The 16,207-nt window shown below is 34.9% G+C and overlaps 3 protein-coding genes across 3 annotated transcripts; 2 read left to right on the top strand and 1 right to left on the bottom strand.

Moving 5' to 3' along the window:
* Positions 1 to 981: 981 nt before the first annotated feature.
* Positions 982 to 4,372, top strand: LOC132176735 (uncharacterized). The gene is made up of 5 exons (XM_059589021.2): positions 982 to 1,337; positions 3,204 to 3,299; positions 3,385 to 3,433; positions 3,910 to 4,038; positions 4,178 to 4,372. The coding sequence occupies exons 1-4, from the start codon at positions 1,017 to 1,019 to the stop codon at positions 3,996 to 3,998; spliced, it is 555 nt and encodes a 184-aa protein (XP_059445004.2). The 5' UTR covers positions 982 to 1,016; the 3' UTR covers positions 3,999 to 4,038; positions 4,178 to 4,372.
* Positions 4,373 to 5,485: 1,113 nt separating this feature from the next.
* On the top strand, positions 5,486 to 9,736 carry LOC132176102 (Ankyrin repeat family protein). Its single transcript, XM_059588227.2, has 2 exons — positions 5,486 to 5,800; positions 8,986 to 9,736. The coding sequence occupies exons 1-2, from the start codon at positions 5,643 to 5,645 to the stop codon at positions 9,596 to 9,598; spliced, it is 771 nt and encodes a 256-aa protein (XP_059444210.2). The 5' UTR covers positions 5,486 to 5,642; the 3' UTR covers positions 9,599 to 9,736.
* Positions 9,737 to 10,680: 944 nt separating this feature from the next.
* On the bottom strand, positions 10,681 to 13,444 carry LOC132176527 (F-box protein At3g07870-like). Its single transcript, XM_059588763.2, has 2 exons — positions 12,106 to 13,444; positions 10,681 to 11,006 (listed from the first exon to the last, which is right to left on the bottom strand). Exons 1-2 carry the CDS (start codon positions 13,206 to 13,208, stop codon positions 10,901 to 10,903), a joined length of 1,209 nt encoding a protein of 402 aa, XP_059444746.2. The 5' UTR covers positions 13,209 to 13,444; the 3' UTR covers positions 10,681 to 10,900.
* Between the last annotated feature and the right edge of the window lie 2,763 nt (positions 13,445 to 16,207).

Genomic DNA, 16,207 nt, shown 5'->3' with positions numbered 1-16,207 from the left:
CTTGGTTTAAAATCACATCTTTGTTTATTAAATCACAAAATCAAATATACCCGGCCGTAGAAGAAACGGGGTTATGGCCGTAATTAACTTTCAGGAAATGGTCCTGGTTGGCGCAATTGAACTTAAATTGGAAATTGAAGGCCGATTCAATATACTCATTCGCTTGTGCCCTTTTTCATATGCAAAAGCCACGAAGACTAAAAAGTTTTGAAAAAATAAAGCTTTTATAAACTTATTTGACTGTTTATATGAGTGGGCTTTAAATGTCATTCGTGAGGCTATTTAACTGTTTATTTGAGTGAGCCTTTAAGTGTCACATCTGTCAATTTATGAGGCTATTTTAAGAGGACAAATTTTTCCTTCAAATTGGGCTAGAGCAATTTTTTTTAACAATCTATAAAAGTAACATGTGTCCTTTAAACATGTGAGATGCACATATTTTTTTAATAGGAAAAACAGTTGGAATAAAATTTATTAAAAACTCGTATGCATCTCATATGTTATTAAAAAAATGAACACGTGTCACTTTTATAAACTAGGTTGAAAGAAATTCCTCCAACCCAATTTTAAAAAAAACTTTGTCCATTTTAAAAAGACCTGTCGATTAGAGGGTTAAAAGTGTATTTAACGTACAAATTATCCATAGTAGTCATTTGAAATGTTTTAAATACCCCTCTAAAACATACTGCAATTGTTATTGAAATCCCAAGCAAACCTTTGTTCCTATGGCTCTCTTTTTACTCCCCAAAAATTATCAATTCATCTAAAATTTGTTGGTAATTTTCAGAATCTAGTCATTTCTATCCGGTAAATAAAACGATAGGAAGAAACCTAAAAAAAAAAAAAAAAAGATTGGGGACGGAAGAAAAATAACGAGACATTTTCCAAACTCATTACCCCAAAATTTAAAACGAAGAATACCCTCCACTATAAATATCCAGACCACAAAATTGGCCCCTCCCTGACAATTCCAAAATCCGAACTCTGCACCAGAAACTTTGAGCGCAGTGAGAAATATGAAGAAGAAAGGGAATCGCAGGTCCTCAGTAGCAGAGCTTCTGGAAACGCCATTACCGAAGGCGGCTTCTTCTCCTCCTCCTCCAAACCAGTCTCCGAAATCGGGTATCTTCATCAGCAGCAAGAAAACGCTCTCTGCCTCGAAGATCAAGAAGGAAAAGTCGCTGCCTACTGCTCTAAACTCCCTAAGCAGCGTCTCCGAACTTAAGGACCTCGCCTCTTCACGCCTCGACGATCTCAAGCGCCACATCGATCGCTCTCACGCCGAGATCCTTAAGGAGCTCGACTCTTCCCAGTCTCGCCTCCACAAGCGCTTCAAGGTCTCTCTCTCTCTCTCTCTCTCTCTCTCTCTCTAGAGTAAGATTGCGTTTGCGTTTGCGTTTATTGCCATTTTGAGTTTTGTTGAGTACGACTTGTTTGGTTGCTGAGAAAATAGTCCAAGAAAACTGGAATTATTATAACTTTCTCTGTTGAGTGATGCTCTTGAGTGTCTAATGTCAAGGTTTTTTTGAGATTTGAAATTTTTTCTCTACATTTCTTTCATTTTCTGAGCTGCCAAACGGATCAGTGTAAAAAGCGATATATCTAAGAGTGATATTTAGATATTTGTTCATTTATGATTTTAAGCCATTCATTTTGTTTCCTGAAACTCCATTTTAGATTTTGTTAATAGGCTATGTTAATTAGCCCTCTAATTTCTTGACTTCCACGTGTCACTTAATGAAATCGTTTTGCTGTGTTACAATGGCTAATATTCCATTAATCGAAAAACTTATTTTCAACAAGGCAATGCAAAATTTCGCAAGTTCTGGATCTAATCAATAAAACTTGTTGATCATTTTCACTCTTTTTGATCAATTATTTTCATGATTTCTATATTTAAGATTTTATTTGTAACTCCGTCAACGTGCAACCACTGGATCTGCAACTGTGTATAAATAGTTGAATTGTGGTTTAACCAATTGCTCAAAGATACATTTTCTCAAAATCATGTTGATTGATGTAAAAACAAAGGATTTTGTGCTTTATCAACAATTACTTGACATCATCTTTTGTGTTCCTACGTTACTGAATTACTCACCACAGAATCTATTTTTAGTGTTCAAATAGTACCATGCATTGGACTTCCCAAATGAGTGCTTTGACATAATTTTGCTTCCAGTAAAAGAATTATCTTAGAATTATGAGTGCCTTGACAAAATTTTGCAAGCTTTCAGGTGTAATTAAGGTTGACCTAAGCTTGAATTCTTGAATTTTGGATTTTACAATTTGATCTTATGCTTTAACCATTTCAAGCTTCCACAAATTTCACATGAACTACTTCCACTTACATGTGAAAAATTCTTTTCAAAGGTCCAACTCAAAAAGCCAGTAAAAAGAGTATATCTATCTTCTTTCGAGGGTCCAAACCTTTCAGTTGCATATTTTTCATTCTTTTCTTTGGTTGTGATTGTGAAGAATGCATGGTGCTCTTCATTCTTTATGGCTGAATTTGACCCCTCGGTTACTTTCGATTTCTGTAATTTATTTGTTAAGTGTACCTGGTTGACCAGACCAGGAGAAACAAATGCCAGAATCCTTTACACGGTTGTTGACCAACTTCAGAACTTCTGAAAGCTGTAATCTGCGTAAACTAAAATGTTAGCAGGGTTTTCTCAGCTAATTATTGTCTCTGTTTTCCATTTTCTAATTCCATAGATTCAGACTCAATCATGCCAACAATTGATGGATTCTGAAAGCTGTAATCTGCGTAAACTAAAATGTTAGCAGGGTTTTCTCAGCTAATTATTGTCTCTGTTTTCCATTTTCTAATGCCATAGATTCAGACTCAATCATGCCAACAATTGATGGATTCTGAAAACTGTAATCTGCGTAAACTAAAATGTTAGCAGGGTTTTCTCAGCTAATTATTGTCTCTGTTTTCCATTTTCTAATTCCATAGATTCAGACTCAATCATGCCAACAATTGATGGATTCTGAAAGCTGTAATCTGCGTAAACTAAAATGTTAGCAGGGTTTTCTCAGCTAATTATTGTCTCTGTTTTCCATTTTCTAATTCCATAGATTCAGACTCAATCATGCCAACAATTGATGGATTCTGAAAGCTGTAATCTGCGTAAACTAAAATGTTAGCAGGGTTTTCTCAGCTAATTATTGTCTCTGTTTTCCATTTTCTAATTCCATAGATTCAGACTCAATCATGCCAACAATTGATGGATGAATCAGAGAAGGAATACAAGAAGATGTCTGAAAGGATCAGTGAGAGTCGTGAAGCAATGAAGGTGTTTCCTCGGTGACAAACACTAGATGAGTTTTTCTGATGTCTTTCAGTAATTTCTCAAAGAAGTCCGGATGATTCTTTTTCAGGCTTCATATGGAGAGTTCATTGCAGATGCACATGGCAGCGCATCTCGTGGTATGTTACAAAGACTTTGCTTCTGCGACCTTGTTAAGATAACCAAACCTGATTATTTTGCTGCATCATGGGGATTGGGGAATATATAGGAGGGATAAGAGAGTGACAAAAAACATTACTCAAACTAACAAAACAATAGAAACAGAGAAATCCCAAAATAGTTTATGGCCTGTTTACATCTTATTTATGATTAGTGTATCCCATATCTGATATCTGGGGTTGGATATATACCCTATTATGAGGGTGCGGCCATTTGCACAAGGGCATGTACTCAATTCATGATAGAACTGTTTTTCTCGACTCTGGATGGGATTCATGATCCTGTTGCATTACCATGTACTTATTGATGAGATTAAGGATATGTTCTTCATTACTCTATGTTGAAGTCATAAATATCATTGATTCTGTTTCAGCAGTTTATAAACCATCATCTCATTCCTTTTGATACATCTTTTGTTTTCATTCAAAATTTTCAGCATGCAAAACATCCATCACTGAGCTTTCACAATCCTGTGAGAAAGCAATGGATGCTCTCCGAAGTCGATTTGGGATTCCATCAACATAGCCTTCACTTGTCCATGCCACTCAGTAACAGAAGCTTTTAGGTGAGTCTTTGATGCTTGACGTCTTTCATTATTGGTGTGTTCTTGGATATTATAATTTAATGAAACGTTGAGAAAATACTTTTCATACCTTTTGGTGGAATCAAATTTTGATAATTTTCTGTTAAAATGTGTCTTCTAGGAATTGATCGACGAGAAAAGAAAAAAAAAAAAAAAAATCAGTCTGGATTCCGGAGGGTCTACTACAATTAGCAGATGAGATGCTATGGAAAAGACTATTGTTGGGCACTTCTGATTTTCACTTCATTACGACAATGTGTTTCTTTCTCCAGATTAAAATGCTATTATAATATTGTAGAGAGGCAGTGACACTTCTATCCTTTTATATGGTAATCCTACGTATATTCACAATTCATAGTAGACACTAGACACGTACAACACGGCAGCTACCCCCAGGATTTGATCCTCTACAATTCCTTTTTCATAGAGCCTCGCCAGCCACCATACCTCTATTTTTTCCCCTTTTTTAATGATATAAATTTATTGAAAAGTAGACAAGATGATCTATTTGATAACAATTGAAATCTAAGAGAGTAAATTGATAAAATTTAAACCTTATAGAGTGATTTGATAAATAAGTCATACCTCAGGCACCTCTTGAGCATTTCTTCTCCTTTTTTAAACCAAATTGTACTTCTTTTGCTGATATCTATCTCATTTAGATCTATTAGACATTATTATCAAAACATGCACAAAAAAATCAGTGATGTAATTTGGAAGATTATATAATAGTGAGGCTACTTACTGAATGAGTAATTCAATAGAAATCTCCGTTATAATTTATAAAACAATATATCTAATTGTTACTTGTTAAGAACAAATACAACTTCATTGTGTTGTAGTCTTGTAGAGTTTGTAATTAGTAATTATATGATGATATTCAACAATGAAAATAATAACACAGTAAGACTCATGTAATTGAAAAATAAATTGAATTTACAATGTATGCAGGGCTATAATCAAACCAATTGTTAAAAGTATAAGTTTAGTTCTTTTTTTGAAGGAATTCAAACTTTTTCACAAGTTGTTTGATCAACTTATTCTTTTGTCAAATAAAATAACTATTGTTAATATATTTTCATAAATCTATGGTTATTATTGGTTAATTAAAAATAATTAAATTAAATAAAAATATATATTTTTATCATTCAAGTTAATAAAAATAAATTTTATCTGTAAACTCATAAACTTATCAGTAAACGCATAAAAAAAATTAACTACCAACTTTTTATTTTCAAATATTTTATCATGAAATGAAATATTTATATTAAAATTGGTATACCCATCGCATTAAAAATAACATTGTTTCATATTTTTAAATATAAAATATTCTAAAAAAATTATACATAAATGAATAGAAACGGATTCGTTTAATAAGTAAACTAAAAAATCAAATCGAACTCCGACCGCCCCTGGCGTCTGCAGCACGACAATGCAGTGCGAGAAAGCCCACCTCTTATCAAAAAATAAGAGAGAAAAAAAGGAGAGAGCCCACCTCTTAGTAGGCCTCTCACCTGCTTGTAAAAAAACCCGTATGAACGAGCGGGTTAGGCGCATTTAAACGCGATAAAGTATCTTACTTTCTAATGATCGGAGCGAAGGCGAAAATGGGTAATCCTCAGAAACTGAGCACTGGGGAAGATCTTCACACGGCGGCTCGGTCTGGTGACCTGAATACGGTGCAGTCTATCTTGGTCTCAAACCCTTTGGCTGTCAATTCTAGAGATAAGCACTCTAGAACACCGTATCCTCTACTCTACCTTTTCGTTACTTTAATAGGATTCTTTTTTGTGCCTTGTTTGGTTCCCGAGAAAATATGACAAAAAGAATTTACAACTTTAAATTCTGAAATTTAGTTAGACGAATTTAGTTCGGAAGTTTATCTGATTCGTTACTATTGTCTTTTCTTTTATGACTTATGAGTGACCATGATTTGGGAGAGAGAGAATTCTATATGACCCAGTTCGTAACTTTCGTTTTATTGGATAATATAGTTGCTTACAGGTTTTTATTCGTTGTGAGATTGAAATTTGTGGGCCGCTCTCCTAGTCTCTCTAGCTTTTCGTATCTCTTTGTTCGATATTGGTTACTTTCAGTTTCAGATGCACATCTAGTGTTTGAACGCCTTTGGCATCGTTAGCTTCTTCACCATAATCATAATATGTATTTTTCAATGAGTATTATCATTTGCGAAATGCTATTCATGGGTTTTGGCTGTTGTGTGGTCTTATCATGTATTCTTCATCAGCACGTTAGGCTTTTTTAGCAAGGTTCTGCATACATTGGCTCTATTCACTTAAATGTGACAAATCTGCACTTTATGAGACAGTGCCTGATGGCATTGCAAATTTACGAAATGAAAATATTTTAAGGATGTTGAGCACATATATGATCATTCTAAGTCTAACCACTTTCTGCAGTTGGGGGACCTTTGACTTTGTGAGGCTCTCACTTATTCTTCTTGCATTGGGCTAGTGCTTTTGGTAAAGATTCGGGGTAAAAAGGTGATTATTTTGAAAAATAAAGAAACTGAATTACTGTTTGATATGAGTATAAGGTGGCAACATACACGTCTTTGGATTAGTTTGGAGTGACAAATGACTGGCAATATTGTATTGTAAAGCTATTTTTGGAGTTGGTGCTGACAACCTCAATTTATCTACATCTATCCATATCTTATACTCCACAACCAAGGACAATCACAAAATCCAAAACTACACTAGGCTAGAGAGTGACAGGGTTGCGAGAAAATTCTAGCTGTGTTCTCTCTTTTTCATTTCTCATTTGACCCTGAATTACTGATTTTCTTATCCAACTATTTGATCTTTTTCTTTGGCTGTCCCATTTTTAACGACTCAACTTCATTTGAGATTACTTTTAAAGTCAGAGCTCTGGTCTTAAACAATAATCGGTTAGGTAGTGTTAACTATTTCTTGGAGCTGTTTATGGATGTAGGATATAAACAACAAAATTTAGGATCACGGAAAATTAGGGCCTGGGGATTCAAACTGATTGGGTATTGATAAGGTTTTATTTAGATCTGTTTATACTTGCTGGAAATCACGAACAATGTAAGTTGGTGACAGAAAACATGGAGAAAAAAAAGGGGAAGCATCATACCTATGGTTCTGGACATCACATCCAAGATAGGGATTTATCATCGTAGACTTGTAAGAGGTTTATTTTCCTTTCTTGCTAGGTTATTGAACTTCATAAAAAGAAAAATAAATAGAAGGGCTGTATTCCTAGCACAAGAGAAGTATACAAGAGATGTAAAAGACAAATAAGAAAGAAAAAAGAAAACGAATCAATAGAGGGGCTTGATAGTACTTTCTTCTTTCTTTCTTTCTTTCTTTCTTTCTTTTATTATTTGTTTTCCCCTTACATTTCCCAGAGAAGACCAATTCATGACATATAGATCAATACCAACCAAACTTGGGGATTAAGTTTGTCGAAATCAGCAAACCTGGACTCAAAGTGAACACAAAAGTTACCTTAAAAAAAAAGGAAAAAAAAGGAAACTAAATAACGGGTGGACCAAAATTGGAAGTTGCAAAAGACCCCCAAATAAATAGTACTGTAGAAATGCCCTTATTTCTAATAGCTTATACTCTCTCCTTCATGGAAACAAACTTCTAATTGCTCTAAAATGTTATATAGTTCGCTCAGCCTTGAATGTTTTTGGTCTTGGTCAAATTAAGTGATTCTTGATCAGCCTGAGTCGACACCCTGGTAGGTGAATGAGTAGTATATTTGCTTTTTGACTCTCTCAGTTTATAGGTTATGCTAAATAATGGTAATGTGAGTAAATTTACTATTTTTTATTAGTTTAAATTTTTTTAGACAACGAGTAGTTTATCATAATATTAGAACCAATTGTCTTAAGTTTGAATCGTAACTCTGGACACTCCTCTCTCAACATTCGGGTTTTATTAGAATAGTATTTAAGTGATTGAATTTATAATTTTTCAAAATTTTGGGATAAGTTGTAATTCTCATGATTTTCAGGGCCAGGTTGCCCTAAGTTCGAACCCTAACTCCACTTTACCTCCCATTTAAATTTAAAAAATCTCATATTTGAGCCCATTTATTGAAGGGGAGCCTACATCTACACTTGAGGGGGAGTGTGGGAATAATAGTCAAGTGATTAAATTCTCCGTTTCTCATCAGTTTAAACCTTTGACACAATTGGAAATTTATCAGGTTCAAATCTCGTTACTATTTTATGGGTCAGCAGGGTATAGCTTTGGGGCCTAGCTGTGCATCTGTAAATTCTTAAAAGGTCAATCTGATGAAAAGATTAGTTTCTAAATCATATTTTCCTGGGATTGATATCCAGGAAATTAAATTAGTCTCCAAGGGTGACAGGCCTTCTGGACTTGCCAATTTATTAGTGTGTCTCTTGTGTTTTTTAAGTGACATTTGTTGTTATTTAGCGTTTTACATTTCTAGTTACTTGGTGATTTATTGATATCTATAGGACTTCCAAATGGCCCCTTAGAGACATTTTGAGACCACAAGGAAATACAATCCCTTCTGAAATCCAGACTTTGAAGTCCCAAAAACTCCCTTTTGAATGTTCTCATTTTTGTTTCATCTTAATTCTGTTATAAAAAACAAACAAAAAGAAAAGGATGTAGTCAGTACAAAGCTAAAGGATTTCAAGATGGATTTGATGCTGGACAGGCACCTTAGAAGATAACCATTCATGGCATCTGTGTTTATTAAGTAATCCTAATGGGTGTGGCCTTGTTATTCTTTTTTCCTTTTTAATTATTTTCATAGTTTTCTTCTTATTGTGAGCTTTTGTTTATGATGATAGTAGTTCGTTCGATTATACTCTTCTCAATTTGTCTGTGAAACTGTATCTGTTATTCAGCATCCTAGCATTCAGATTTTGTTTCCTTGACACAAGAAACTTGACCATAGACTACATTTAGCTGCATGGTCTGGGCAAGCAGAGGTGGTGAGTTACCTCTGCAAGAACAAGGCTGACGTCCGTGCCGCAGCCATGGATGACATGGGTGCAATACACTTTGCTGCCCAAAAGGGGCATTTAGAAGTGGTGCGGACTCTGCTTTCATCTGGGGTCTCCATTAAAGCTTCTAACCGCAAGGGCCTGACTCCGCTACACTACGCCGTCCAAGGATCCCACCTTGAACTTGTTAAGTACTTGGCAAAGAAAGGTGCGAGTCTTAGTGCCAGGACAAAAGCGGGGAAGACTCCCCTGGATCTTTCTAGCAAAGAAGAAATTCGCTCTGTTCTGGAGGAATGCGAAAGGTCATCATCTATGAAAAAAGATCTGAACGGTAGAGAGAAGGCTGAAGGATCTGATCCAAAGCCATCTGCTGTGGAGGAAAAAGAAGAAAATACTGGTGATGAAGCCCCTTCGGTTGTCGATGATGGAGCAGATGGTGAAAGGGTGAAGAGGAAGGGTGATGAAGACGATGAGAAGGAAGCCTCATCTGAACCAAAGAAGGCACGAGTTGCACTCGGTCACCTTTTAAGTGCTGATGACACACAAGAAGATGAAAACCTTTGAGCGGACTGTATATGGAGTAAGCAACATCATGAATCTCTTTGTGCTTTGTTGTATGACTTTTGTGCTACACTAGGATTACTAAATTGTATGACATTCTCAAATAGTGTTTCTCTTTAACTGCAACGTCTTTCTTTTCCATTATGCTTCCCTCTTAATGTCCGGGTATAATAATTTTAAGGGATCTATTATTCCTCCATCTCCCATTCATCTCTTTTTCAAATCTACAATTAGATATGTGGGTCTTACACATCTAATGGTAGATTTGAAAAAAAATACGGATGAAAGATGAAAAAATAGCATTTCTCTATACACTTAGCTTTCATTTCCTCTTTTATATGCCATTCTCTGGTCTTCAATTTAGGATTAGTACATTCACAACTCCATGTGGCAGATTATATTCCAAGAATTTGAGAATATGCAACTTTTTATTTCCCACCATGATTGTGGGATTTCCATGAGGCTGGGTTTTCCCCTTTTCTTTCTCCTTCACCAACCTCTGAACCTTTGATCTTGGGGAAAGCAAGACAACTTTGTCTAGAAGATCCGGGTCTATAGCTAGCAACAACTTTTCCATATATTTTTGTTTTCCACCAAGAGTTGTGTTTTTAAGAGTGTTGTGTTTGGAAATGTTTTTGTTTTGAGAAGAGAAAACAAAAGAACAACTTAAAAAAAAAAAAAGGTTTAATCTATATTAAATAACCATATAATTAAAGAGTTCATTATATTAGAAAGACGAGAGAAGAAACCCCATTTTTATCACAAGAATTTTCAATAATAATAGTAATAAAAGTACAACTTTTTCATGAAGAACGGACTAAGCTGATATAAAATTTTGCATGTTAAGTGCGGATCTGTCTATTTCCTCAAAAGAAAGAGGAGGATTCTTTCTATTAATCATTATTTTCCTTCTGCTCTCATGTCGCTCTACTTCTGTCATAATAAACAAATAAACATGACATTTTAAGTGGATTCCATCAAACAACATTCTGCTGCCATAACAACAGGTTAACATTAGATTTACAGATTTAAGGAATAAACTCTTTACAATAGCAAAAGTGTCAAATTTTAAAAGAAGTCGTTGATTAACAAAAGAAAACCTTTTGTTTAGAGTTAACTGGCCATACCTTGGATGCAATATACAAAAACCATTAGGAGGTAACTTTTTGTAATGTCCCAAAACAAGAAAAGGTGCCCAAAATAACAACCTCAGACCAAAAACAGGTTATTCTAAGGTTCTAAAGCATCCAAGTATCTAACTCAAGAGTCTCCATGTTTTTTTGAACTCCATGACATTGAACAAATTCAGCAGCTTTCCTCAGATGACGAATAAAAATCTGATGCCAGCACGCTAATTTCTTCCATTAAAAAGAGAGGTTTTACTTCTTCTCGTAGCTCGAATTTTGCACACCTGTAAAGTTGTGTTAGAAGGACAATGAGGGCCTGATCCTCTGTAAAATAAACTAAAACAATCAAATTATTCTTTAACAGTTAAGTTTAAGAGCACTGATCCTCTTTGAAGATCAAGGCCCTTCTTAGTAGGTTTGAAGGGCATGAGAACAAGTAGTTGTTATATCCATTGGGAGGTGCAAAGAGCTAACTTAGCTCTGCACAAACCAATAATTACAAAAAAGAAAAATGGACCATTAATACCTACTAAATGATAATCAGCAACTTATTTGTCTGGGATTGTTAACACCTAAAATATGCATGTTAGATGCAACAGCAACAATATCAACATGTGGACAATAGATGAGGCAATCGCATGTCTTCAATCAACCGAGTTACAAATCGATCAAAGGAGTTGCATAAATGCTCATTTGAATCAATTCCTTAAGCCAACCTTTTTCCTCCAAATGAAGCGAGCAGTCCATCAGCTGCTTTGCTAATTCCTATCAACTGATCGAGTACCCAAACCTATCTTTCCCATGTCTCCACAGTAAACCTCCACCAATGCAACAATGTTCCTGAACCCTCTGTCATTAATCAACAGAGGTTTCATTTATTGTCTAGTATTTCAAGGCCCTAGCACAACTATCTCAATTCCCTTGTACTTCAATCTCGACCATATTGGAGATGGTCATTTCCAGCTTAAAGGTAACTTCTACTAAGCATTTTGATTTATAATTCTCAATGGGTATAAATATAAAATCCTCTTCACTGAGGCAAAAAAAAAATTCGTGAGAGCTACTCCACCTTCACACAATCATGATAACTTTACACCCCACAAGTACTTTGTTTACCATTCTAAAGTCAACTTTCCTGTCAATGCTACGAAGTTGAAAAATGCATATTATATAATTATAGATGCAATTTTTAAACCACGAAAAGTATAATGAGACAGAAAAGCAACAGTTGGTTTTATTGCATACAAAGTCAGAAAACAAAATGCACCTTAAAGTTTAATATGTCATGTAATTATGATCTTGATTAGTGCATGCATGGTAACTTCATTCAATAAATCAACCACGAGTCAAAGTAGATATGTTATGCAAAACAGCAAAATTTACCTTGATTTGACATTCAGCACCTCTACATTGTCTCCCATCACAGCATCCTTGATCGAACTGAAGCTTGGAATACAAACAGCAACCTCAAAGTTTGATTCACTTCCACGAACCTTAAAATACTTGTGTTCTTTTCTTGTTGGATCATAATAAAGCAGGCAGTTACGAGCATGGTACATCAGTACTGCTCCATTCTTAAACTTTCTCAATGGATGATATAAACCTTGAGGCCATCGTTGTTCATTCTCAGTATCAATAGAAAACACTTTAGTCCAAGATTTTGGGACACCATACTTCTTCATCACCCATATGCGAATATGGCCAAACTCAGATGCATCACATATGAAGAGATGGCCATTTAAAACACCCATGCTTATGAGATCTTTATCCTCTCCATCATGACTGTTATATTTATATGGGGGAGCTGGCATTAATTGGAATTGCTCATTAAAAACGTCAAAAGAAATAATGGAATCTGCCTTCTGAAATTTAGGACGAAACCAATTAACTGCTCCGTTCAGGTAGGTGGGAAATTTTATTCCATACAGCATGAAGGTAGCGGATTCCACCCTTCTCCACGATCTAGTCCCAAGTGTGTGTATCTCAGCCACCTTATCTTCATACTCTTTCCTGCCACTAATGGGATCACAAATCTGCCGAGTTAAAATTCTTATCACCTTATATTGTTTAGTTCTTGGACTAAAGCTCAGAACAGAATCAATCTTCTCTCTAGGTTTCTCAGCCTTGCTTGCTTCTGGAAGTTTGATAAATTCTCCAGTCATTGGATTGCATACAACAACAGGGTTATTTTGTTTTGGTTCAGACAAGCAAAGCAACCCTTCACACGGGTTCACTAAGCCAAACTTGTGGTCTTTGAGGTCTTTTGAGGCAATGAAACACTTCTTTCTGACTCCCCCTTTAGGATTAAGCTTCTCACTGGCATCTTTGCTGTTGAGTACCATCTTGGCATCACGTAATGGAAGCTTGACTTTGGTGTCAAGTTTCATGTTTACACGAAGGTCATGGCCCAAATCGAAATTTTCATGTTCAAGCTCAAGGAGGTGGATGTTTCTTGAAACAAGTTTAGGATCATCGGTTCGAATCATGAGACAAGCACGTGCTTTTCTAGAGTACAACTTAGCAAATTGGGAACTGGAGATATGCCTGCGCCAAGGTTTGCACACGCACCTGCAAATGAGAATTGTCTTCAAGGGAATTTGAAGCAGAATTGTGAGAAAGATGGGTTCTGGGAGATCTTCCCAGCCTCGAATTTCTTCTTTGGCAAGCTCCTCTGCTTCCTTGTCACCATTTTGGGCATAAGAGGCAGTTGACGTTCTTTTTCTTTTCATGGCTATTACATACCAACATATGTCGGAGATAAGTGTTAGAATAATAATTAAATGATTAAATTCATCTCTTTCTGTTTGCTTAAACTTTTGGGACAACTAGTGATTTAACCCTAAGTAGGTAGCAAATTACACCAAGAGTTTTTATATTATCCACCCAAATATAGACTAATGCATTAATCAACGACCTTAACTCAGAAACCAACTTTCCGCACCCATTTGTTTCAGTTTCTCAATTGTCTTTATTTTGAGTCTGGAAGGTAAATCAGGCAAGTAGGCCCCATAAGAGACCCTCTCACAATAACTCATCGAGAAGTGCGGGAAAGCAGTGAAGAATTGTTTAGGTGTAAACCATTTTATGCCTTACGAAGTTATTTTCCTTTGCGAACTAAAAATATTTTTAAGTTGACCAATATTTTACGCCAAACCGTTTCCAAAAAATATTTTACGCTAAACAAACAAGGCCAAAAACTTAATCAAATTAACCCTGAGATCAACTCGACAAAAATTCAGCTCACTTACACAGAAATAACTTAACTAGGCCCACTAGTAAATCAATCCCATGAATTAAAAAACTTGATTTGTACTTTGCATGAATTTCCCATTTCTTGAATCATGGAAGTAACAGTAAGAAACTGGAACAGAGCAGCAGAAACCAAAAATCGACTTTAAACAATTCAATATATCACAAACCCCACCTAATCATCACTTTGGTTGTCAAAAAACAAATTATAGAATACCATAACAGAGAAAAGATAAACTCGGAACCCCAGTAACCAAGTTCCAAGTTCTCTTCTTCTATGATACATTTTCTCAGCAACCAGACAGAACATACCAGTACATTTAGAAAACAACGAAAAAGATTGACCTATTTACTACTTTCCCCTCTTTTTTCTGCCGAAAGGGAAATTAATTTCAAGTGCATTTAGAAAAAAATTAATGTTAGACATTTTCATTGCCTTCTATTTCAACTTCAAAACAGCCAAATAAATTTGAGAAAAAACGGAACTAAGGAAACTGGGGTTTAGTATTATATTATTATCTTAAACTGCAGTCTTCAGCTGACTTTAACATCGGCCATGGCCCATAATAATGCAAAAGAATTAGATGGGCCAAAAACATTGCTTTAATTAGTACAACCATGCCTGATTGAATATATATATATATATATATATATATGACAAATGGGTTGAGAAAAGATAAACAAGAGAAAATACCTTAGTGAGAAACCTGTCACAGAGAAAGAGAGAGGCCGAAAACGATGGTTTGCTTTTGGGGTGCGGTTACCTATGTCCGATTGCAATAGATAAGCGGGAAAGTTGGCGCGGGAAACTAAGGCGCGAACTTGTACTTGCCCCCCAAAAAAACGCTTAAAAGAGTAATTACTAAAATTTAATAGTGATGTATTCTAAGGTTAATAGTAATTGTAAAAGTTATATGGATTAAAAAAAAAATGGGTTAAGTACCTTTTGTTCCATGTGGTTTAATAATTTTATTTTTTTATCATTTTAGTTTCGTTTTGTATTATAGATGGTACCTCAATAATGATTAAAAACGAAAATAGTACATCTGTTCAAAAATTGTCGAAAATTCATATCAACGCCCCTAAAATATTGACATGTGTCCATAAACCTAATTAGAAATTAAAAAATAATAATAATAATTTTTTTAAAAAAATAAAATGATTAAAAACATTAAATTTAAAAAAAATAAAAAAATAAAAATTGGAAAAGGGGTGGCCGGCCACCCCCATTTTGCCTTAAGGGGTGGCCGGCCACCTCTAACCAGTTTTTGGGGGGGGGGTTGGGGGGTCCTTGGGGTGGTTCGGCCACCCCCATTTTGCAAGTTATCCACCCCCAAGGTTGTTGGAACCCCCGTTTGCCCTGGAGCCACCCCTTTTCAGTTTTTTATTTTTTATTTTTAATTTAATTTTGTAATGTTTTTAGTCATTTTAGTTTTTTAAAATTTTTATTTTTAAATTATGTATATGGACATATGTCAACTTTTTAGGAGTGTTGACGTGAATTTCCGTCAATTTTTGGACATTATTTAAATGGAGATACTATCTTCGTTTTTAACCATTATTGAGGTACCATCTTGAATACAAAATAAAACCAAGGAGGCAAAAAATAAAATTGTTAAACCACAAAGGGCCAAAAAAGTATTTAACAAAAAAAAGAAAAAAAAGAAAAAAAAGTCATACTTATTGCAATACTTTTATATTTTTGAAGCAATACTATTTATTTAGTATTATTTCAAACTAAAATAACGTGACAATGAAAATTCGCAATCAATTTTTTTAGCAAGTGTTAATTCAAAGGTAGACTATCACTTTCGTAGCATCATCTTAATAATAAGTCATAATTGAGAATATTGTCCGCCGCCCCATGGCATAAAAAAGAGCAAGAGATCCACCACATTATCATAGGCCTTCATTTTTCATGCTATCAAATTAGACACTTTATTAGGAATTGGTGTTAAAATGAAAAGTAGAAATCCTTAATATTATTGAAAAAATAAAATTACAAATTTGACTTTAAAAAAAAAAAAAAACCTCAAGAATTCGACCAACCCAAGATGAAAGAAGGTAGGCAAACCACCCACGTGGGATCTACATGCAATCTTCTTTATTTTCCACGTGTGCTATATCTTTATCTTCTTTTTTAACCAATTATTATCTAATAAGCACAATCCTAAATCAACCACAATTATATTAAATATATAATTAATCCAAAATCAGACGTCTAAAAGGACTTCAA

This window comes from Corylus avellana, chromosome 3, assembly GCF_965113065.1.
Source record: "Corylus avellana chromosome 3, dhCorAvel1.hap1.2, whole genome shotgun sequence".
Classification (NCBI taxonomy): Eukaryota; Viridiplantae; Streptophyta; class Magnoliopsida; order Fagales; family Betulaceae; genus Corylus; species Corylus avellana.
This window is presented reverse-complemented; position numbering and strand designations above follow the sequence as displayed.

Coding starts and splice junctions, on each gene's coding strand:
- LOC132176102 (XM_059588227.2), top strand. CDS start 5,643: ATGATCGGAGCGAAGGCGAAAATGGGTAATCCTCAGAAACTGAGCACT. Junction 5,801..8,985: donor GATAAGCACTCTAGAACACC/GTATCCTCTACT, acceptor ACTTGACCATAG/ACTACATTTAGCTGCATGGT.
- LOC132176735 (XM_059589021.2), top strand. CDS start 1,017: ATGAAGAAGAAAGGGAATCGCAGGTCCTCAGTAGCAGAGCTTCTGGAA. Junction 3,300..3,384: donor AGAGTCGTGAAGCAATGAAG/GTGTTTCCTCGG, acceptor ATTCTTTTTCAG/GCTTCATATGGAGAGTTCAT. Junction 3,434..3,909: donor ACATGGCAGCGCATCTCGTG/GTATGTTACAAA, acceptor CAAAATTTTCAG/CATGCAAAACATCCATCACT.
- LOC132176527 (XM_059588763.2), bottom strand. CDS start 13,208: ATGATTCGAACCGATGATCCTAAACTTGTTTCAAGAAACATCCACCTC. Junction 11,007..12,105: donor GTGCTGAATGTCAAATCAAG/GTAAATTTTGCT, acceptor ACAACTTTACAG/GTGTGCAAAATTCGAGCTAC.